Raw genomic sequence first — 22,405 nt, 5'->3', positions numbered from 1 at the left:
AGACATGTAAGTATGGACCGAGACACTTTGAAACAGAACGAGCTAGGTAAGTAGTCGAGCCAAGGGGGAAGGTGCGCGCGTGCGGACGAGGCCAATGGCGAATTCGAGGATCCGAAAGAGCGTGAATGTGGTCGAAAAATCGTGGGCTCAGCCCACAGGTCAAAGTGTCTACAATGCTTCGATCTGTTGTAGTAAGAAAGCTTTCTCATCCTGTATCAACAGATGATGTGTCAGCCGGCACGATCGGTGGGAGATAGGCAAGAATGTCTTCGCCACTCACGTTGAATTGCTCGTCGTCTCGATCAGTGTGAAAGTTGCGCAAGAACACGATCAGTTTGTCCTTGTTTCTCCGCAAGATCGCCTCGATTTGTGGCGGCTTCTTCGGGTTTGCAACAAACACCTGTACGTTCACTCGGTTTCGATCAGCAAACTGTGACCCCTGAAACAAATTGCGAAGGATGCAGAGCGTACCTTGAAGACATGGAACGCTTCAAACTGGATATTCTTACTCCGATCCTTCAGGAGGTTCATCATCACTTTGAGGTTCTCCTCGTTCGCAATGTATCTCGTCATGACCTTGAAATTGGTCCGGTCGAGCAAGATCTCGCCGAGGAGCTTGAGTGATTGACGTTTCGTCACGTAGTTGGAAGACTGCACCAAGAGAGAGTAGTGCGAGAAGAACTGCGCAACGCGAATCGCCGATCAGCGGACAACTCGAAGAGCGTGTTTCCGGACAATGAGCAAGTCACCCGGTCGTAATTTTCGTCGAGATACTCTGCCACCATGGGTTTGTGCCGAGTAAGAGTTTCCTGAAGAGTCGGAGTGCAATCATGTTTCAGTCAAGCGCGCTTGACGAAGGCTCGAGCTACGCGCGAGACTCACCTTGAAGTTTGCTTGAGCGTCACATGCGATACCAAATGTGGTCTGTTCAATGTAGTCGATAAATTGATAAAACCTGCAGAAGAGAAAGCGCTTGTGAGCAAATCGCTTTCGGAGCGATCGGGGTTCACAGTCAGATCCTCACTTGTCGGAATATAGAAGGGCTCGAGCTAATGGCTCATGTCGTAGCATAGCACGTAGAATCATGCCAGTGTTGAGCGCGACATCCGCATTCTCGTATCTGAATAGACCGGATTCAGGATCAGCATTGGGTTCTTGCCAGGAGCTCGAAACAGTCACGGACCCTTTGAGCGCTGCAAACACGGTCTCTTCTTTCGTAGTGAGGTACTCGACAGTAGGCCAGCGAGATCCGATCTGTCTTCGCAAGAGGTTGTTGAAGATTTGCGAGACATCTTTTCGAGCCTTTTCCGTAACACGAAGTGGTGCGCGGGTGAGCGGAGAAAATTCTGGACAAGCGAATCTCATGCCGATCGAAATGTCGCACATACCTCAAACTCGAAGCGCCAGATATTGAGGACGAGCAATTGGAGGAGGTCGTGCGCATAGACTTCCTGGGCGAGTTGAGCGATGACCTCAGGTTGCGGGGCCGTCTCTATATCCACGACAATCCGTCAGCTTTACTCGAAAGAGAGTGTTCGATACCGTAGAATGCTGAACAGCTAGCGCACCGCCATCGCCATACAAGAGGATCTTCATTTGGAAGAGGTATTTCGAGATGTCTTCGCTGGCCTGTTGCGCACATTCCAAGCAGCAGTGGGAGTCAGTCTTTCGTTCTGGTACGGTCAGCTGGTTCCCGAGCGCTGCAACGACGTCTTCTTCCGATGCCGATGCTCCCGCTCATACCTTCGTCGCTCGCCGGCATTGGCTCCAAGTGACGCGTTCAACCCCAAGGGAGACGATACCCCAGACTTGACGAGTCTCGAGCTGTAAAGCGAGCGAGGTGCTCACCTTGCGTCTCGATTCGGGACCAGTGTTCGGGTTGTCCAGCTTGGCGATCGCTTCCCTCGTGATCTTGACCAGCTCGGGTGGACTCTTCGTCTTGGACGAACTCGATTTGAAGAAGTTCATCGTTGATAGAGGTCACCGTCGACTCAGTGGGGTGAGGAGCGGTCTCGCAAGTGAGGCGGAGGCGGTACAGGACCGAGGGTGGGGTGTGTGTGTTGAGCGACGGATCTCCTTGCGTCCTTCTTGAACGTGGGGAACTGCCACGAATCCAATACAGCCCCGTGTCGATCCGTAAGTGGAAGGTTGATACTGGTTGACAGGCTCAAGCGAATTAGAGAACAAGTCGACGACGCAGACACAACTACGGAACGCGAGGCATTCCTCGATTTTTCTCGCCGTCACACAAGTGTGTTCAGTGTACGAGAAATGCAAGTTTCCGAGACGTAGTAAGGTATCTGCGTTACGATTCGTTCTGACAAAGAGGTATTAGATTCAACGAGAAATAGTATGAAGTGAACGACGAAGGCGTGAGTGGAAGAGGTGGGCGTTCTCGCGAATACCCTGAACGATGGAGACAAACGTTTGTGCGAGCGGAGGGTGACACTGGAAGGGAGGGGGGAATCGAATCGAGGTGATGAATATAGAGACAGCGCTGTTTTCTAACTACATGATGGTACATTCGGTTTCAGCTTCTTTCCGGGTCGGGCGATGGTTCTTGCCCTTTGCGCCCTTTTCGCCGAGCTTCTTGAGCTCTGTCAGTCGTTGCATCGCGCGCTTGTTGCCTTGAGCTGCGAGAGAGAGTCCACAACAAGCGTCAGCAATCCTGCATCGAGATTCGAGAAAAGGCAGCTCCCGACGAACCAGCTGCGCGCATGTACCACCGTTTCGCTTCCTCTCCATCCTGCTTGACCCCAATTCCCACCTCAGAGTAGTACCCGACCGCGTACTCGGCTTTCGCGAGCCCTTTGTTCGCCGCTCTGCGCGCCCACAGGTACGCTTCGGAATCACTCTGCTTCAAGACCCCGTCGCTGCCGGTCAAGTACCATCCACTGAGCGCCAGTTCCGCCTCGGCGTCTCCACGTTCGGCCGCTCTCGTATACCACGCGATCGACCGCCGCGGGTCGACCGGACACGTAAGCGATCCGTACTCGTAGCAGCATCCGAGTTTGAACTGCGATGGAGGGTACCCGTACTGCGCTGCCTGTGTGAAGAACTCGCGCGCTTGTGCAGGGTCGAACGGGACGATCGTCGGCAGCGGTTGACCGGGAGCTGGAGCGGGATGACCTTGCGCAGCAGCGGCTTTCGACCCAAGAGACGCAGCCGCGACCGAGATCGGCGGTGGCTTCTCGTACAGGAGCCCGAGTTCGTGCAGGGCGTGTGGGTTGTCTTCGTCGGCTTGCGAGGCGGCTCGTCGCAACCACGCAAGCGCTTCCTTCGGGTTCCGTTGCTGTCCTAGGAGACCGTTCAATAGGATCATCCCGAGCTTGTACATCCCTGCCGTGTCGCCGAGCGCGCTCGCCTTGCGGTAGAACAACACGGCACGAGCATGGTCCCGCCGTGTGCCGGCACCGACTTCGTTGCAGACCGCCGTACGATACGTCGCAGCTGAATGGTTCTGCTTGGATGCCTGTACGTAGAGATTGTATGCCTTCTCGTGGTCGACTTGCAGGCCGAGAGATCCGTTCCCGAGGCAATTCGCGAGGAAAAACTGAGCATCGGCATACGCAGGTTTCCCGAGACCGCCTCCTTGGGTCGCAAGTCGCTTGATCAGTTTGACCGACTCGGCCAAGAGCGCATCTCGGTACTTCTTCGCCGTCTTCTCGTCTGAAGAGGACGACGAATTGATCTTTTTGGCCGCTTCGATCAGGTATTTCGCAAAGTTGAACTGGGCTTCTGGATCCGGATCCGCCTTGATACGCTGTCGGTACTCGTCGACGCTCGCTTTCGTGATCGGAGGTCCGGAGGAGGCGACGCTCGACACAGAGATGGCCGAACTTCCCGTGGCCTTCCGTCGCATGGGGCCTCCGGGAATATTCAGGGACGATTGACTTCGGGCTAGAGATCCTCCAGCGATCGAGTTGACCCCGAGAGACGAGGCGCTTGATATTCCGCGGTTCATGGTGCCGTACGGCCCCGATGGAGCATGCTGAGGGACGGATAGACCGCCTTGATCGAGGCCGAGCTGTCCAGTCGCGGCGGCGTAGTACGGATTTTGCGCGGCTGCTTGTTGATACGCATCGTAGCCCCACGATGCGTTGGCGTGCGACGGGTGAGGCGCGAAGGAAGGTTGCGGTTGATGTTGCTGCTGCTGTGGCGGTTGCCCGGGAGAGTAATTCGAATAGGTCGATTGGGCATAGGCCGAGGCAGGATGAGGAGAACTCGACCGAGCATATTGCGGAACTTGAGCAGGGTGTTCCAGGACAGGCGGGAAGTAGCCAGCTACGTTCGGCGCCGATTCGAATATGGATTGGGAAGACGCTTGTGGCTGAGCATACGATTGATGGATCGACGGCAGAGAGGGCTTGCCCAACAAATGTTGTTGCTGATGAGGGTACGTCTGGGAATCGCCCCGGTACGCATCGTCGTACGGGAGATAGCTGCCGACACTCGAGCGGCGACTCTCATCCTGGTACCCATCGACACCCTGCGGGTCTCCCGTCCCAGGCGCAGCGTACGCGCTGTACGTCCGACTGCTCGAGTTCGAGTCTCTCCGGTCCCCGTTGGCCATCCAGAATTGCTGCTGCTGCTGCGACAAGTTGCCGGTGGCATGACTTTCGACCGAGTACACGCTCGTCGTCGCTTGTCCTCCCCTCCCCCTGATCTCCATTGCGCCATCCGGTCCACCTGTCATAGATAGGCTCCCGATGCTGGCAGGACTGTCCCACCGCTTGTGCTGCTGTTCCAGACTCTGCCGTTGATCGTCAGCGATCGCTGCCGTCGGAGGTACCCGCCTCTGTTCAAACCTCATCTTCTCTAGACCGACATTGATGTCGTCGAGAGACGGCACGACGGGCACGTCAGGCGAGTCGAATGGCGAGAACGAGTACCCGTTGCCGACAAGGCCGGGTGAGGTCGACTGGAGGGCCGAGGGATCATTCAGTGCCAGAGACGGGCTAGAATGATTCTGTTGATTGTACAAAGCAGGTACTCGGGGCGGTAGGACTGGAAAGGCCATCGGGCCGACGACCGAGTGTGCGTCAGCGTGGGCTGATTCTGCAGCGCGCACCTCTCCAGTCTCCTGCAACGCGTGCTCTTCCGATGACTGGGTTTGCGATGAGCGATCGCCGTAGCACAGGGCGAGTCCAGCGAATAGGACAGAGAGCGGGAGAGAGAGCGCGGGCGGAGAGTGGAGGAGAACTCGAGGAACGGCGTCTGTCATTGAACTCACCTGATCCGATCGCGCCCCATTGATTCCGAGGCGGTGCCGTTCCCCGCGTGATGGCAGACGGACTTCCAGGACTGTTAGGAGCGCACGCGAGATGTACCCGATGGGGTCAGCGAGGCGTGTTCGGCTGCCGAATTGACTCTCACTGCGCAATTGCCGCGGGCTTAGACATGCACGTTGCTAGACGCACCCATCGTAGAACTTGTCGTCCATCGTCTGACTCCGGTTAGGAGGTCCGCGGGTTCGAGACGACCCAGATGCGGACCGGTGCGGCACCTGCGGAGGATCGTCGGGATGGGCAATCGGCGGCACTGGAGGTGTAGCGCGCGGCGAGTCGTATGCTCCTGCGATCGTAGACGGCAGCATCGGGTCGAACAGCGGCGAGTCGGGCAAGGTCGGGGTCGGGGTCGAAGACCCGAGAGGCGTCGAGCCGCTCGAGGCGAGGTGCGAGTGTCCGCTCCCGCTCGAATTGGCGAGGTGCAGTGAAGGGATGGGCGAAATCGACGGCGCGATCCCTCCCGGGAACAGCGAGCCCATGATCTGTTTCGTGCTTCCGTTCAGCGCTTGGAAGGAGGATTCAGACGACGTTCCCTTGCTGCGACCCTTGCGCGGAAAAATTAACGCCAAGTCGGGTCGGCAGAGGGGGCCCACAGTGCACTCTTTTTTGGTCTTTTATAGCCAAACCTTCCTGTCCGCATTGACCCGAAATTGCGAAAGCCCGACTCGCCATCCGGAAAGAGATCATCGCCTGTCGTCCAAGGTCGAATGCCGCTGCGAGGTCTGTGCGTGACTGATGCAGCGTGACGCGCGCCTTTCGCGGCAAGCTCGATCTGCCTTCCGATCCCGCGACTTGAGCCCGCCATGCTACGAGATCTGGCGATAGTCCCGCTCGAAATGCTCAAGAACGCTCGACACATTCTGTGTAATGGCTCGACAGCGCCAATGAAGCTCTGTTTGTGCCAGGCGTCATCGAGGCTCGGCTGGAAGGATCCAATACTCCCGAATAGGACGCGTGAGACAGTCGCACCAGGATCAGACAGGAGCACAACACCTAATTGCATGCAAGGAGGAGATAGCGGGGTATGACAGGCCAAGGCGAGCAGCGGGAAAGACGAAAGAAGGTATCGGGGAGGGACGCGTCGGCGCGCTTACTTGCTCAGGTATCGCATGAACTTCGAGATCAGGTGCAGGGAGACGACAGAGAAGACAAAGACGACGGCGAGCGAGAGGACGATCACGGGGTCACTGTTGTGGCGGCAAAAAGTGGGAGAGGAAACAATGCGAGGTATGTGCAAGAAGCGTCGCAGGTCAGCTCTGTTATTGTACTCGAGTATACACTCCAAGACTTCTTGCCGCCCTGCATGGCCCTGGACCTAGTGCTTGGTCTTCCTCGTCGACTCGATCGACTCCCTCCAAGTCCATCTGGGTAGAAGATTTGCGAGATGACAAACGTACACCTTGAGTCCAGGATTATCGTCTTGCGTGTACAGTCTCATCATGGTATTCGTGCTTCCACCAGCTCCGGCGGCTCGCGGCGAGTTGGGCGAATCGTCCTTCTTGTCAGCAGCAAGTGCTGCCGCTCTCCGCCTGTCGATATGAGATGATCACGTCAGCACTTGAGAACAGGTGACACGCTTGTTCAGTACGGCCGGGCGTATAGCCGAGTCGTCGGAAGATGCGATGTCGTGTCAAGCGAGATGAGGGGTAAGTTTAGCAGCAGAACGCCGGAACGTACCGCAGCTGCGTACCAGCACTTCCAGAAGTACGTGCGACTGCTCCGTCCTGTGATTCTGCCATCTGTGTGCGCGACTGTGATTGTGTCGGTGATAACTTAGTGATCGCAGATATCGCGCGCGCGTGGCGCATCGCCTGAGTCTTCTGCTGGCCTGTCATCTCTTTTCGACTGCATGGTGCCTGTGACTAGCGACAGAGTACCTGCTGGTCTGCTGCCTGCATCGCTCGTCTCTCCACATGCGCTCGCAAACCGTGCAGCGTCCCCGAGCACGTGTCTATACATGCAAGCGTCAATACGACTCTATAATCGCTATGAAGAACGGCTTGTGAGGACATCATGGCGTGAGCCGCAGGGCGATGAAAGCGCTGGGAACCTGGCGGCAGTAGAATGCCGTAGAAGATGGCAGGTTCTCTCGCAGACCGCGTGATCGTCGTCACGCATGCAATTGAGCCAGCTCGTCCGACATGTTGCCAGAAAGGTGTGTAGACCTGGGGGACCGGCGCGACAGTGTGTAGGTCTGAGCCTTGACTAGCGACTGTTGCCAGGAGTCGTTCAAGCGCAAGTTCCGCGCCCTTCTCTCATTCGAGCGAACCCTGGCTCTGAGGTCCTGCCTCCGTCTTTGACACAGATCTGCAGTACCGTAACGCACAAGGTGTACGCTTTTGCTAACCAGAGCCCGGCGGCGACCAAAAATAGGCGTGCTCGAGTCAGCAATTCGCAAGAAACACCGCGCTGCGAACGACCCGGCAGCGAGTGTCAACGTCGAGTTTTCTGTCTTTAGTCCTCAACTCTACGCTTCTGGAGCTGCACTGAGTACTGCTCAGCACGCCTCCAGCTCAACTGGCCGACATCCGGTCTCGCCGACTCCGTTGTCAATCCGCTGTCGAATCCTTCCGCCCTCTGCGCCGCGTGGTCCTCGCTTGCAGAATTGACTTTCGCCAGATTCCGCCTGTCTATATACTTCATTACATTCGCCGCAATTACAGTCTGCTAGTCCAATGCTGGGCCTGACCCAGTGACGCTCGACGCCAACACGTGACCCAACGCTGGTTTGCAGGCCCGAGTTCTGCGTCGAGCATGCGGAGACGGCACTAGCAATGGTCACAGGACATGGGTGAGCCAGCTGATACCGGTCAAATGAGCGGAGGAAGCTGGCAATTGGCTTGCTCAAGCATCGCTGCACCGCGCGGCGGTAAGTTCGATCTCGTCCAGCATGTGCCAAACTCTCACTCGCCCTGATCACTTGCATTCCAGGGCAACGCAAGTATTGCAATTGTCCTCGCGGGATGGACTCGAAACTCGCTGTTCTTTTGAGAAGGCTCCCACCATTTTTCTTGGCTACAAGGATCACTCGCGGTCACGCTGCCACTGGCCACACGCCTCGATAGCCTAGAGGGGAACCAGCGGACTTCAAAGGCATCGCAAGATAACGCCCTCTCAGCTGACCCAAGCTCGCTCCGGCGCTGGTACCGCTTTCTGCTCGCCTTGGAGACTGCATCCGCCTGCTCACTCTAGAGGCCGGGACGTGAGGATTGGCCATATCTTGGCCCACTATTGAGCAGACCTACTACTGGGTGGCGAATGCCTACACATTCTGGTCACAGGATCCGCCGCCCGGACTGACCCTTGCGACCAGACATCCGGTTCTTCGGCTGCCTCGCTCGATTGCTTGTGTGCGCTGAGAGACCTCGCGGTGTACATGCCCTCGTCGCCGCCGGATCGGTCTCAATTTGCTTGGTTCTGTGCCCGGGAGCATTTGGCCGCTCGGATCGAGCCTTCGCAACTGCCTGGCAATCGCAAATCACCCCAGGAATTTCGTTGTCCTATCTTTGAACCGCGTGGTGCAAAGCGATTTTCCCCTCTCTCGCCTATCGCCGCTGCAGCAAACACTGGACAGCCAAGCGAATCCTCGACTCCCAGTGCCGCATTTTTGGGTCCGGCTCGTGCTTTGCTGCTTCCTTTCTTGCCACCACTCTTCTGCTTTCCTTTCACAAGCCCACGCCTTAGCTCGATCAGCTCCTACCTCCGCACACTCGACGACATACGTCCGAGCGCGTTATCCCGGAAAGCTTCCCAACAATGGTCGGCGTGCGCAACCCGTTCAAGCGACAGGACTCGATCAGTGGCGCCATGGCGCCCTCTCTAAATAACGAGAAGCCGCCTTCGCTCGACTCCGACGACCTCGCCAAAACTCCCTACGAAGAGAAGGAATCGGCTCTCGCCTACGAGCCGCAAGAGGTTGCCGCTGATGGTGTCCACAAGGCCGACTATCTCCATGTCGCGGCCAAGGACATCATGGCCAACGGCAAAGAGCGTCCTATTGAGGTCAGTGCGACCGAATCATCCGCTACAGAGCACATGAGCTGATCTTGCGCCTCCCCCAGACTGCCGAGGATATCTCGACTCGTTGTATGTCGCTCGAAGATGACCCCAACATGATCGTGCACACCTTCCGCATGTACTTTCTCGGTATCGGCTTGACGTGCTTCGCCGCTGTTCTCGGTCAAGTAAGCTCGGCCTACCACGATCTCGTTTCCGCTACTCGTCTCTGACAGCCATTCCTCGTCGACAGATCTTCTACTTCCGTCCTCAGACCGTCTACGTATCGCAGCTCTTCCTCCAGATCATCGCCTTTATCCTCGGCAAAGCATGGGCCAAAGTCATGCCTGCTGCCCACCGCGGTCGCGTTTGGAAGTTCCTCAACCCTTGTGACTTCACCCTCAAGGAGCACGTCGCGATTCTCGTCATGTCTTCGACTTCGGCTCACTCGGCCGAAGCGATTTCGGTCTTTGCCGCCAACGAACGTGAGCTTGGACGTGAGCCTTTCTTGCGAACCTTTACTGACGGTCTGTCCCTCTACACAGTTTACTACGGTATCACGCCCAACTACGGAGTTGCCATCTTCACCCTGCTCGGTTCGCAGCTGTTCGGATACGGTCTTGCCGGACTCACTCGCTCGTTCACGGTGTTCCCGACCTACATCGTCTACCCCAACCTGGTTCCGACTGTCAACCTGTTCGATGCTCTTCACCGTGACAAGGACGAGGGTGCGCAGAAGAAGCGTCTCCGATTCTTCTGGATCGTCTTCATCGCCATCTTTTGCTGGGAGTGGATTCCCGAGTTCGTCGCACCGACGCTCACCGGTATCTCGATCTTCTGCCTCGCTCGTCGCAACTCGGCGTGGTTCACCCGCATCTTTGGTGGATCGAACGGTAACGAGGGTCTCGGCATGTTCTCAATCTGCCTCGATTGGGCGTACGTTGGCTCGGGAGGAGGATCGCTCGGCGCTCTCTTCACGCCATTCACCACTCAGGTCTCGCAATATATTGGGTCAGTTTCTCTGCATCGAGGTTTTCTTGCATCGCGCAGATCTGACAGTTCATGGTCCTCAACAGAGTTGCTCTCTGCATCATCATCTTCTGCGGCATGTACGCTACGAATGCATGGAACGCCGCTCAGTTCCCCTTCCTGTCGCAAGATCTATTCTATGCCAACGGTTCCCAATACGACCAAAACACTATCCTCAATGCCGACTGGTCGCTGAACGAGACCGCTCTTGCCGAGCAAGGCCTGCCTTCCTACGCCGCGAGTAACGCTATCTACTATCTCGGTTGCAACCTCGCCATCGGTGCCACTCTCACGCATGTCGGTATCTGGTGAGTTGAAGCGCAGATGACTGTGTGTCGCCACTCGCTGATGTTGGCCCTCCTCCTTGTCAGGTATTGGCGCCCGATCGTTCAAGCTTTCAAGTCATACCGCAACCGCACTCAGCCTGACCCTCACTACCAGCTGATGCGAAACTACAAGGAAGTGCCCGTGAGTGCCGCATCTTCGGGTCTGTCTGCGGTTCACGCGAGACTAACGGGCTTTCTACGGGCAGATGTGGCTCTACGGAGCTGTCATGGTCGCATCGTTTGCTTGCGCAATGGCTACTTGCTGTAAGCTCGGCAAACTTTTTTTGCTTAAGAGCTTATCGCTGATCAGGGCTCGACCCTGCAGACACCGGTGGATCGCAACTCCCCTGGTGGGCTTTGATCGTCGCCTTGATCCTCTCGCTCTTCATGTTCCCCTTCGTTTGCGTCATCTACGCCGTCACTGGATTTGTGAGTAGCACAAACTTCGCCGTACAACAGGAACCGAAGCTGACCCTCCCTGCGCGCTCTCAGAAAACCGACGTTCAGCAACTCGCTCAGATGCTCGGAGCTGCGCTCGTGCCCGGAAACTCGCAAGCCAACTTGTACTTCACCCTATACGGCTACAACTCGTGCGCTCAGGCCCTCGGTCTCGCTCGTGACCTCAAGCTCGGTCAATACACGAAGCTCCCGCCTCGTGCCACGTTCGGTGTCCAGTGCATCGGAACCGTCGTCGGTGCTATCCTCCAGCTCATCATCATGAAGTCGGTCATCAACAACCAGCGCGAGATCCTTCTCTCGGTGCAAGGTACGAACATTTGGTCAGGACAACAAGTGCAGTCGTTCAATTCGCAGGCTGTCGCGTGGGGAGCGCTCGCCAAGCACATGTACGGACCCGGATCGACCTACTTCATCATCCCGATCGCCATCATTATCGGTCTCGCCATTCCTCTGCCGTTCTACTTTGCCCACCGCTTCTTCCCCAAATGGGGTTTCGACAAGTTCGTCTCGCCGATCACGTGCTGGTGCCTCGGATACCTTTCGGTCGGAATCAACTCGTCCGTCTTCACGACCATGCTCGTCGCCATCTTCTCGCAGTTCTACCTCCGGAGATACTGCTCTTCGTGGTTCCGCAAGTACAACTACCTCATGTCGGCAGGACTTGACGGAGGCACACAATGTGAGTAACCGCTTCAAGAAAGCTCCATACTTGAATATCACTAACCCCCTTTGCGCACGTCTAGTCATGTCCTTCATCGCTTCGTTCGCGCTCTTCGGCGCCGGAGGAAACGAAGTCTCGATGCCGTACTGGGCGTTGAACCCTGGACCGAAAAAGAACTACGACTATTGCATGCGCCTCACCTAGAAAAGAGCGCCAAACAGTCCGAGCTCGCTTTTTGACTTCCCACCTTCTTTTGCCGTTTTTGTGCTTTTTGTGTCTGTACCCTGTCATCATCGAGGTCGAACTAGTCTTTGTCGCCTTTACTCTTGTCGCCAACACTAGTCTTTGTCGCCTTTACTCTTGTCGCCAACACTAGTCATTCGTTCATATCCGCTGTCCTGTTTTATTTTGGTCATTGGAAACTTTGGAACTACGGGAGTTTGACCTGTCTGCATTCCGACGGCTTTTGGGAAATCGTAGGGAGTTGACAATCAGGCGCGATCGTTGACCGACTATCCAGTATCTCTTCAGATCGCGCCGGAGAAAACTAGAAAAAAAAAAGAAAAAAAAAACCCTGCTCCTCGATGAAGGGTTGCTATAGGCGCTTCAATCGCGAGCTTGGAGCGAAAAAAAGAGGCGCGTTCCTTATAATAGCCGACGAGGTATGCCCATGAAACCTGTCTGGACAGGGTCGAGGGCCAAAACAAAAAAATGTTTGATGTCTGTGAGATTCGAACTCACGCCCTTTCGGACTAGCGGATTACATCTCTTGCGAGGATTCACCTTAAGCTAGCGCCTTAGACCGCTCGGCCAAAACACCTTTAGATGCATGCCACCGAGCATTGGTTAGAATATATACAACTTCTTTGCCACGGCAACTCATCAATACATCAAAATTGCTCGAGAACCAGGCGCGATGTGCTTTGTCGAGCGGTCCCAATAGCTAGCAATAATCAGAGACGATACATACGAAGTATTCATCATTGACATTACAACAACAGAATAACAAGGGCTAAAAGAAAAAAAAGTCAGAATTTGCTTTCGCTGGGAGAGAGGTCCCCTTTTTTGGTTTTGACAGAGTTTGATACATAGAGGAAATCAGGCTGCGAATTGTTCTTCGCACGCTTGACACAGTACGAGCGTATCGGTGAATGGCGTGTAACTGAACACGGGGACATGTCCAGATTCAGCGTCTCTGTCAAGACACGAAAGAGCCCCATAAATCAGTAACCTCCGAGATGTAAAGAGAAGGTTCAAAACTGAGTCAATGAGAAAAGACGTTTACCCGTGTTGAGCGAAAGCGAGTTCGAGGGGTCCTAGAGTTTCGGCTTGAATACCCCAACCACAAGTTGTACATCTCGCTCCTGTTTCATCACCTCTGATCGTATCTCGAGCGGTACATGCAGGACAAGGGGTTGCGATGAGAGCGGCTTCGAAAGCGAGGATTGAATTGCGGGTTCGAACAGGGTCGGGAAGGACGTGTTGCGACATTGAAACGTCACTCTCGAGGAGGAGGGAGGAAGGGGCGAGCAAAGGGGAGGATGAGATCGAGCTCGCGAGTGAAGGGAGCGTGGTTACAGTGGTCGGATCGAGCGGAGAAGGCAGCGGAGGTTCGTACTCGGACAAGACGTCGGGTGGAGGTTCTGATTTTGTGAGCCAGTTTTCCGAAAGTTAGGCGGAGGTTTGACACGTCAAGGAAAGAGGGGTTCCGGGGGCACGTACCTTCCTCGTCAAGGTCAAATTCGTCCTCTGGATCGAGCATGGCGTCTTCTGCCTGTTCCTGTTTGAGCCGCAAGTTCGATTTCCACCGTTTCTTCTCGTCAAGCATCTCGAGTTCGAGTCGCTCCTTCTCGAGTTCGTCAAACTCTTCCCATTCTCCATCCGGTGTCCACCCGCCGGGTTCGTCTGGGATCACAGCCGAGGTCAAAGTCGGGACGAGGTCTCGCCGAGGTCTCGCCTGTTTCAAACGTTCGAGTCTCGCAGCTTCGTGGATCGCTCTGAACGGGTTGGTCGTGGTCGAGGTGGTCGAAGGCGAGGAGGAACGGTGCAGCTGTTCGCGGGCGGTCGACGTCCTCGACGAAGAGTGCGATTTGTACAACCTCGGTCTCGTGGTCGTACGCGAGATGGACGACGCTTCTCGAGCAGGTGTTCGAGTGTAGAACGATGCCGTCGTCGGGGACGAGGGCAAGTCGGAGCTTGGAGCGACAGAGCCAGCAGTCGGCCGAGTTGACGGCGATGAAGCGAGTCGAGATGATTGAAACGGCGCGTACTGGGCATGGTGTGACATCGGGTCCTACACCTGCCACAGTGCACGCATCGAGTGCGGGTGCGAGTCGGAGAGCAAATTGATCTTGTCGCGCCGTTTGCGTTGACATTTCACTTCACTAGCAACTCTTCAACTCGCTCGGGCTTTCCGACGAGCTCGGTTGTCTCGAACCGGTCACTACGCGCGACAGGGTGCTGCCGCTCTGCTGCAGTACACAGAATCGCTTTCGTTCGTGTGTTGGCGGATCGGGTGCTCCACTCGGGCGGGGCTAGTCACGACTCGCTCACGACCGCATGTCTCTCCTGACCGACACCGAGTGAGTGACACATACCTCTGTCAACTTCAGCCCGCGCAGGCGACACTGAATTCATCTTGACGCGTGACAGCTTCCTGCTGCGAGCGTTCCAGCTCTCCTACATCCGCCAAGTCCTCCCGAACCACGCACCCGACTCGTCGAGAGCAGGACAGGGCCCGTACAATCCGGTCAGCTTCGCGAACGACTCGGATCGTGTTCGATCAGCCTACCTCGTGCAATCGGGCCTGGCCGACCAACAGCAATGGCCTGAACTCGCATCTGGACGCACCAGCCCCCCTTTGGCCCTCACTCTCGCGAGGGACTCGTCGAGGTCGAGTCATCACGGCCGCAGGAGCGACAGCGGAGATGCCACCTCGTCGGGCAATCGCACCCGCCGTGCCGGCCCAGGCCACCTCGGATATACACAGACGATCGTGGGCAAGGGCAGCATTGCCGGAGGCGCAGGGATGCGAGTTGATGGAATCAAACGCAGCTGGAAGGGCAAAGGCAAGCTGCTCGAGCCGGGAGGTGCCGACCTCGACCCGCAAGTTCTGCTATCTCCCTCCTGTGTCCGCGTGTTCTTCCAATGACCGAGAGACCGTCCCTCTTGACAGTCGAAAATCTGCGACGGTCGAAGGTTGCCTGGCGCCCAACCTCGTCCCTCCGCCAGTCGTCGTGCACTCTCCTGTGCGGACCCCGCGAGATTCACCTCATGCCAACTATCGGCATCATCCCGCTTCAGATACGCATCTGCCGCCCATCATCGGCGCGTTAGATGCCCGAACCCTTCCTCAAGATCCTAACGCAACGCTGACTGCGATTCGGCGACCGCGGTTCTCCACTTCGGCCAACGAATATCACTCGTATCCAGATTACCAGCAGTCTCAGGATCCGACTTCGCCTCACATGCCTGCAATCGATTCCCCCGCAGTCTCTCTAGCAGATGAATACCCTTCGCAACCGAATTCGCAAGTCACCGACAGTTCTTCCGCGTTTCAGCTCGGAGCTTCAACTCCTGCCTCGCCGTTGTCTCTGCCCGAACCCAATTCGACCTCGCCTTCACCGTCAACAGACGATCGACCTCGAGGCACTGAAGCGTCTTCGTCTTTGGTCGATCCGGACCCAGTTCCGCAGACTCTTGCATCGTCGGATTTCCCCGATGGTCCACTGCAGCGACAGGACAGTCGCACCGTCGCAGGTCCACTCTCGATGGCTTCTTCCGGAATCAGCCTGTTTGGCACGTCGAGGCTCGAACGGTCTACCGAGCTCGCACGCGGGAGTCGAATTTCGGGAGAAGATTCTTCAGATCAGAGCGAAGTCGAAAGGCGCAAACGAACACTCGCTGGCGGCGCAAGTCGAATTCGAACCGATTCTGATCTCTCGCTCGCTTCGAATGCACCCGAGCTCGCACCGGTAATCCAGGCACCTGCTCCGCCACCACCGAATGTACCGGTGTTTCAGTTGCCTCCTGGAATCAAGATCAGGGAGAGGAGAAGGGTCAATATCAAGCCCGGGGTCGGAGGAGCCTTGTTCGTTCCAAACACTGTGCCTATGCCTGCGCCTGCGACTCCAAGCCAAGGCACGATCGCGCCCCCGAAGCCTGCGCAGACGAATACAGCAGAACGCGAGGTTCTCAATTCGGCAGTATCTCCGATCGACCCAACGGAACAGATCGCGTCTGTAAAACGACCCCCTTTGACTCCCTCGCGTACCCGCAAGGTGTCCGGACCTGCGCCTCTCACTGCCGGAACAGAATTCGACAAACTCGTGCCTCCTTCTCCAGGCTCTCGCTCGCCCCGGCGCAGGGACGAACCGTCATCACCCGTCTTGTCCTTCCCAAAACGATCGTCCTACGTCCAACTACATTCCGCGACAACACTTTCAGCGCCGAATCGCAACCCTTCAAAATCGGCATTGACGGCACTCTTGACTTCTCCCTCTTCCTCGTCCTTGTCGCAATCGAACCCGTTCTCGACCTTGTATGCCGCATGCATTTCCCGCTCGAGTTCGAAAACCGAACAAGTCGCCCTCACGCTGTACTTTCCCCACTCGACGAAACCTGGACCTACCAAACCTGCTCAGGTACGAGTCAAACGCGACGTGACGGTCGAGGAAGTGATTGGAGTCGGATTGTGGACCTACTGGGACGAACAAGAAAAGGGAGAACGAGAACCGAAATTAGAGGTCGATGAAGAACAGGCCGAGTCGGGAGTCGAAACGACCAAGTGGAATTTGCGGATCGTCGAGGACGATGGAGAAGTCGATGAAGACTTTCCGGCAATCGATCGATTGAGAACCATTTCAGCGTTCTCGTTCACTGAATTTGCGATTGTCAGAGCGACCGATCAACAAGGTGAGTTCTATTCACTGACCTTTTCTGTAGTCTGTTTTGGATTCTGATTCATGTCGCCTGAACATGTCTAGTCCAAGACAACGTGTCGAAACAGGCAACCATCACTCGACGACCTTCGCGCATTCTTTCAGGACCGAAACGGGTCGCATCGGGTCCTGTCCCGGTCGCAGCAACTCTCGCTCCTCAAGCAGCGACCCATACAAACTCAGCTACGGTGAGAGCACCTGGAGATTCGTTCCGACCTCAGAGCAAACCCGACGCTCTCGGCGCTTCGTCAGCCCTTGCGATCCCAGTGTCGCTCTCGATTCAATTGCCACCTACGAGCGTTGCGTCGAATCGGTCCACCCAAGTCGAAGTTCCAAGCGATATGTACCTCGCTGATGTCCTCGGTATGTTTCTCTCTCTCTTTCTAAAAGGTCCCACTGGTACAAAGGGAAGTGTTGCTGATTTTAAGTTTTCGGTCTCGGTTGCGAACCTTTTTTCACGTACCCTTAGAGCTCATCTGCAACAAGTGCAGTCTCGGGAGCTCGAGTGACTGGGCCCTGATCGTACGCCTGAGTGATGGAGATATCGTCGTACCCATCGATCGCACGGTCGAGAGTCTCGGAGATCAACACGAGTTGCATTTGGTCGCGAGGAATCAGATTGGAACAGTTGGCAACTTGTTGAGACAGAGGAGAAACCCCCCTAAAAACATTGACCCTTCTGGTAAAACTGACTCTCTCTCCTTCACTTGGAATTTTTGCCCGTCAGCGCTGACGACCAACTTGATCTTCTTATCGATATGGTGATCTTGTCTCTCTCCATCAGCTTCGATTTTTGAACAACAAGCGGAGGAACCTGCAACTCCGAGATACCAATCGACTTCACAGATGACCTCGACGTATCAATTGTATCGGGTTCAACGCAAGCTACCCATGTCACTCGGTGGTCGACATCCCAGACTGATCGCTATCGATGGAGACTAGTAAGAAACAGTTCCATTTCTCTACATACATTGCTCTCGGATCCGGATTGCCCTGACCACCTGTTTTCTTTTTTTTGCAGCTTACATTTCATGCCTACCGATGGTAGAGATTCTACAGGTCGAACTTCGTCGTTTCACATCTCGCTCGTACAATCGTGCAAAGTGTCTCGCAGATCGGCATCGACGTTCAAGATTGTCGTCCACACGAAAAACCGGGTCGACAAACGTTACGATTTCGAAGCGGACAACCCGACCGTTGCGTCCGAGATTGTCGAAGCGGTTAGGATCGTGGCTGAGAGTTGGAGGGCTGAACAAAGAGTGCTTGCGAACCGGAGAGGCGTTTCAAGACCCTGAAAACCTAATTCGATTCTATTGTTTTTCTCATTCACCCCAAATAGTCGAATATGCGATACAGACTCTAACCCCCAAAGACAAGATCTAGCTACAACAGGATGAGACGACAAAGTTTGCTTCACTCGGCAGTCATGAGTCGGATGAGACGAGATTGGATTTGAGCTGCGACCCAATCGCCCACGAGTCCCCAAGGTGTCCAAGTTCGGGACGATTTGACGTCGACCGTGACAACTTTGTCTCCCTCGCGTCGTCGAGCTGCCCAATCTTCCCATTTAATCTTGCGAGTACGAGTCCAGAGCTCGGCTGTCAGAAGAACAACAAAGCGATCCAGTCAGCCTCTTGAAGAGTTTCGAGGCGAGGTATTAACGGCGAGGAGGCTCACTGGCAGACCATGGTGCTGGCGCGACGAGTTTGCCCGTGTTCGGATCCTTGTACCAACTGCGAGGTCCGCACTCGGGGAGCGCTAGAGCGGTTTGTTGCAGACGCTCGTTGAGGTACTCGTTGTACTGTTCCATGGCAGTGTCTTTGACGACGATTGACGACAGGTTGTGGTCGACCATACCCTTGAGAATGCGAGCGATGAACTCCGTCTGGTCGCGTAAGCGCTTCGTCAGCTTGCGCCCGCTCATGCTGTCGAGTTCTAGAATTGCTTACGTTGTGTCCGAGCGTATATCCCCACGACATGGCTTCATGACAATAAAGACTCGTCAGCCAGAACCGGATGCAATGTGAGGCAGCGAGGAGCATGTCCGTACCGATCGAGTTGGGTCCGAGCACGATAAAGTAGTTGGGCACCTGTGTCGAGTTGTCAAGATCAGCAACCTGGGTACTCACTCTTCTTCTGAGGGAGAAGAGTAGGCCGACCTGAGGAGGTGCGACTCCTAGGTAACCGTAGCCTCCGTCTTTGGCTTTCCACAGTTGGCTCAATTCCTGTCCGTGCAAGCCTTTGACGCCGTGGTTGAGTCCGACTCCAGTCTCTGAAACCTCGAACCCGGTGGCCCAGCAGATGTAGTCGAAATCGTAGTGCTTGCCATCGGCGGTCGAGAGGCCCGACTCGTCGAGCGAGACGATCGCGCTCGAAGTGAGGTGAACGTTGGCCAAGTTGAGCGCTTCGAGCCAGCCCTGATTGTACGCCACTCGCTTGCAGTGCATCGGATAGTCGGGGATGATCGCGGGCCAGTACTTCTCAGGCGCCTTCGACTTCATGTACTTGATGACATTGTTCGTCATCTGCTGACGGAGGTTCGAAGCGAACCTTCCGAGTCCTCGCGAGAGGATCGCACGGTCGTATTCGTAGAATAACCACCACCTGTACGTTCTCAGCGCACCTGGAACCCACCGGAATACAAATTTTTGGAAACGAGAGTAGTTGAAGTTTTCTTTCTGTCTGAAGTAGCCGGGCGAGCGGATACTGTGGAATCAAGAGCGCGTGAGCTCGAGGAAAAAATGAACCTGTGAATGCGCTTACAATTGTGTGAGCTGGACTCCAGGCAGAGCCGCAAGATGCGGAATACACTGGATGCCGCTCGAACCGTTTCCGATGACAGCGATCTTTTTGCCCTCGAACTGCAAGTCCTCTCGCCAGGTTGAAGAGTGCCATTGTTCGCCCTTGAACGTCTCTCGGCCAGGTACACTGGGAATGATGGGTTTGTTGAGCGCTCCAGTCGCCGAGATCAGTACGTCGGCGTTCACATTGAAGCGCTCGCCGTTCTTGCGCTCGAAAGTGATGATGTGCTGCTGTGCGATTGAATCCCACTCAGATTCGACGTAGGCCGTGTCGAATTGGAAATGTTGACGGATCCGCCGCTTGTCGACAATGCCGTTCTGGACAGAAGCGGCCGGTTCGTCAGCTAATAGGACTGCGTCACCACCGAGAGTATGCGTGGCTTACCCAGTCTGTACAAGGTCAAAGTGAAGAATGTAGTTAATGCGGTGTTCCTTTCCGAACAGGGGCAAATTTAGAACTCACACTGCAACACCTCGTCACGACCTGCCCACTTTGAAGAGAACCATGGGTTCAGCTCCGAATAGAGACAGTACAGATGAATTGGGATGTCGACGGCTGCGAATTTGAGCACTATGAGCAGTGGTTTTTGTCTCCAAAGGTCGCGACCGATGGAGCGTACCACATCCTTTCCACAAGCTTTTGAGCCACACTCCACCGAGGCCAGCGTCGCGTTCGTAAATCGTATACTCGACGTTCTTGCCGAGCTCCTCTTGCAGTCGGACCGCTTGTGCGATCGAAGCTGGCGGTTCCAAAATACGAAATCAGCCCTTCGTATCGAGTCAAAGAATGCAGCAGACAAGGCGTGCTTACAGATGCCACCTCCAATGATAGCAACTTTGAGCTTGCGTTGCTGTTGCGGCATGGTTGAAGTTGCTCTAGTGTGGGGGAGGAAACCAAACGAATTTCTGAAGCCGGCGCCGATCCCGGTCGGAGTAGGGTGAAAGAGGAACAACAGAGATCCGATTCGAACGGTCCAGGGTCGGCAGAGTCGGAAGGCGTGCGCGGTGATACCGGGAAGGGTCGAAATCTCCGGTTCAAGAAAATCACTTTTGGTCGACTGCGGCTGGCGCCATATTTTCGGTGCGGGACACCGATTTCGTTTCTCTTTCTCTCTTCCGCCTCGGCCGGACACCCGTTGTCTTCCCTTTTTGCCGACGGTAGCTGCGTGGAGGAGAGACCGCCGGAAAATGCTATCTGTGCAACTCATCGAACTGTGGAGTTTTCCCCGCGGCGGCGGCCTGTTTTTGCGGTGTTCTCTAAAGAGCTTGTTCTTGATCTGTATGGCCACGCTATCAGGAGACTCGACCCTTGATGCCTGCGTGTGACCCTGCCGCGTCGTTGCACGAGAGAGCCAGCAAAGAACCTAACCCCATTTCGCGCTTGGATCCTTTGCTACATCGTCCGCAGGCTACTGCAGCTGCGGGTGAATCGAAAGCTTTCGCACCAATCAATTCTCATGTAATTGCTACACTGCCACAACATCACACGTCAACATCTCCCGGTTCCGGCTCGGTCGAGCTCAAGTTTTGCAAGCGATGTTCTCAATGACTGTCAAGACCTAGACTGATCTCGCACGGCCACGTGTGTTCTTTTCTTTGGCGGGATCTCCCGTGATCGTTTCGAGCGTCTCGACGATGAACTTGGCAAGCTTGTCCGAGTATCCGTGCTCGGCTACGAGGTATTCGACGTTCGCCTTTGTGATTTGAGTGTGCAATGCCCGTTCGACATCGGAGACGCTTCCATGACGACGAGGACGAACCCTTCCAAATTCGATCATCGACATCGTGCCTCGACCACTCGAGCTACCTCCACTCCCAGAAGGTCGCGAATTAGGCGCGGAGGTCGAGGCATTGACCCGCGATCTCTCCTCGCGAGAGCTGTTGGTCAAGCGAGCGTCGTCTGGCGTCGAGGTCGAGTTTGCAGACGTTCCCCAGTCGCTGAATGCCGAGACGGGCTCTTTCGCTCCAGAATCGGAAGCGCTCGGTTCCGCGGGTTCGACAGCGGGCGAGAACGTAAGGTAACGAGGTGAATTTTGAGCGCGACTAGACGGTCGTGACGAGGTCTCGAGCGGATGCAGACTCAGTGACTCCATGTTGTCGGCAGCAGTTTTCGCCTGCTGAGGAGTACTCGAATTGTGGAAAGCAGTTCGGCCCATAGGAGGAAGCGAATCTGCCGCAGGAACAGGTTGAACGTGCAAGGACAGGTCGGGATCGTTCTCGACAACCATAGACAAAGACTCTGGAGGAGAAGCAGGCGAGTCCAAGCGCACAGGTGGTCGAGGGTCGCTAGGTCCGCAGGCGAACGAATCGTAACCAGGGAAGTTGGGAGGACCTGTCATTCGCGACGTCGTGAGTACTGTCGAACGTCTGTATCGATTAGTGTAGCGAATATCGAAGTCCACTTACTCGGCGGAAGCGAGTCGCTCAAAGCTTGTGTACATGTCCTGCCCCCGGATCCGCCCGCTGGACTCTCGCCTCCCAGCTTCGAACCGGTGGGAGCTGATTTGCGACGAAACAACCGTGACATGCGTCGAAAGGAGTACGGCATCGTGGTTGCGGCGGTATGGCGATATGGTTCACAAGATGTGGAGGTAGATATTGACGACGAGGTCCGTGAGTGTCGCGTGCCGTTGAGAGGTCTCGAGCTTGTCACGCGCGCTAGCAGTACACACGTCGCTGTCGAGTGTCGAAGAGCTCTTGCTTGTAACGGCAGGAAGTGCACGAGAGTGAAGCGACAAGAAACCTAAAAACATCGGCTCCTCTCGCCCTCTCAAATCGGCATCGTCATGACAAAGTCTGGGCATGCGCGGTGGACAAAACGCATTTCTGTCCTTGCGCTCGCTAATGCTCATGAGTATCGACTCGTTCGAACCCATGCCGCCCCGAGCCGCAACTATCGTCAAGG

At 55.6% G+C, this 22,405-nt stretch overlaps 8 protein-coding genes across 8 annotated transcripts; 2 read left to right on the top strand and 6 right to left on the bottom strand.

Annotated features, from left to right (window-relative positions):
- Window positions 1-168: 168 nt before the first annotated feature.
- JCM15063_006506 (Mo25 family protein) lies at window positions 169-1,968 on the bottom strand (the record flags this gene model as incomplete). Its single annotated transcript, XM_076681251.1, has 10 exons — window positions 169-210; window positions 281-400; window positions 472-681; window positions 750-809; window positions 883-955; window positions 1,025-1,120; window positions 1,184-1,302; window positions 1,389-1,492; window positions 1,569-1,629; window positions 1,849-1,968. The coding sequence occupies 10 exons, from the start codon at window positions 1,966-1,968 to the stop codon at window positions 169-171; spliced, it is 1,005 nt and encodes a 334-aa protein (XP_076531624.1).
- Window positions 1,969-2,508: 540 nt separating this feature from the next.
- Window positions 2,509-5,767, bottom strand: JCM15063_006505 (uncharacterized protein; the record flags this gene model as incomplete). Its single annotated transcript, XM_076681250.1, has 4 exons — window positions 2,509-2,633; window positions 2,707-5,007; window positions 5,234-5,304; window positions 5,421-5,767. The coding sequence occupies 4 exons, from the start codon at window positions 5,765-5,767 to the stop codon at window positions 2,509-2,511; spliced, it is 2,844 nt and encodes a 947-aa protein (XP_076531623.1).
- A 611-nt stretch (window positions 5,768-6,378) lies between these two features.
- JCM15063_006504 (SEC61-beta family protein) lies at window positions 6,379-7,027 on the bottom strand (the record flags this gene model as incomplete). Its single annotated transcript, XM_076681249.1, has 3 exons — window positions 6,379-6,475; window positions 6,686-6,817; window positions 6,966-7,027. The coding sequence occupies 3 exons, from the start codon at window positions 7,025-7,027 to the stop codon at window positions 6,379-6,381; spliced, it is 291 nt and encodes a 96-aa protein (XP_076531622.1).
- Window positions 7,028-9,044: 2,017 nt separating this feature from the next.
- JCM15063_006503 (OPT family oligopeptide transporter) lies at window positions 9,045-11,963 on the top strand (the record flags this gene model as incomplete). Its single annotated transcript, XM_076681248.1, has 10 exons — window positions 9,045-9,290; window positions 9,350-9,472; window positions 9,538-9,769; window positions 9,830-10,295; window positions 10,361-10,621; window positions 10,685-10,781; window positions 10,846-10,903; window positions 10,965-11,068; window positions 11,132-11,777; window positions 11,842-11,963. 10 exons carry the CDS (start codon window positions 9,045-9,047, stop codon window positions 11,961-11,963), a joined length of 2,355 nt encoding a protein of 784 aa, XP_076531621.1.
- Window positions 11,964-12,857: 894 nt separating this feature from the next.
- Window positions 12,858-14,046, bottom strand: JCM15063_006502 (uncharacterized protein; the record flags this gene model as incomplete). Its single annotated transcript, XM_076681247.1, has 3 exons — window positions 12,858-12,954; window positions 13,045-13,402; window positions 13,482-14,046. 3 exons carry the CDS (start codon window positions 14,044-14,046, stop codon window positions 12,858-12,860), a joined length of 1,020 nt encoding a protein of 339 aa, XP_076531620.1.
- Window positions 14,047-14,318: 272 nt separating this feature from the next.
- On the top strand, window positions 14,319-17,994 carry AVO1 (Avo1p; the record flags this gene model as incomplete). Its single annotated transcript, XM_076681246.1, has 7 exons — window positions 14,319-14,341; window positions 14,412-14,887; window positions 14,958-16,673; window positions 16,745-17,062; window positions 17,169-17,381; window positions 17,484-17,640; window positions 17,721-17,994. 7 exons carry the CDS (start codon window positions 14,319-14,321, stop codon window positions 17,992-17,994), a joined length of 3,177 nt encoding a protein of 1,058 aa, XP_076531619.1.
- Window positions 17,995-18,112: 118 nt separating this feature from the next.
- Window positions 18,113-20,363, bottom strand: JCM15063_006500 (flavin-containing monooxygenase; the record flags this gene model as incomplete). Its single annotated transcript, XM_076681245.1, has 10 exons — window positions 18,113-18,297; window positions 18,377-18,584; window positions 18,649-18,680; window positions 18,750-18,789; window positions 18,859-19,405; window positions 19,463-19,818; window positions 19,886-19,890; window positions 19,964-20,056; window positions 20,121-20,240; window positions 20,312-20,363. The coding sequence occupies 10 exons, from the start codon at window positions 20,361-20,363 to the stop codon at window positions 18,113-18,115; spliced, it is 1,638 nt and encodes a 545-aa protein (XP_076531618.1).
- A 696-nt stretch (window positions 20,364-21,059) lies between these two features.
- On the bottom strand, window positions 21,060-21,839 carry JCM15063_006499 (uncharacterized protein; the record flags this gene model as incomplete). The annotated part of the gene is made up of 1 exon (XM_076681244.1): window positions 21,060-21,839. The coding sequence occupies one exon, from the start codon at window positions 21,837-21,839 to the stop codon at window positions 21,060-21,062; it is 780 nt and encodes a 259-aa protein (XP_076531617.1).
- Between the last annotated feature and the right edge of the window lie 566 nt (window positions 21,840-22,405).

The sequence above is a fragment of the Sporobolomyces koalae genome, assembly GCF_050403365.1.
Source record: "Sporobolomyces koalae JCM15063 DNA, S_koalae_JCM15063T_v1_ctg61, whole genome shotgun sequence".
NCBI classification, from domain to species: domain Eukaryota; kingdom Fungi; phylum Basidiomycota; class Microbotryomycetes; order Sporidiobolales; family Sporidiobolaceae; genus Sporobolomyces; species Sporobolomyces koalae.
The sequence above is the reverse complement of the archived record's forward strand: the minus strand, read 5'-3'. Positions and strand labels throughout refer to the sequence as shown.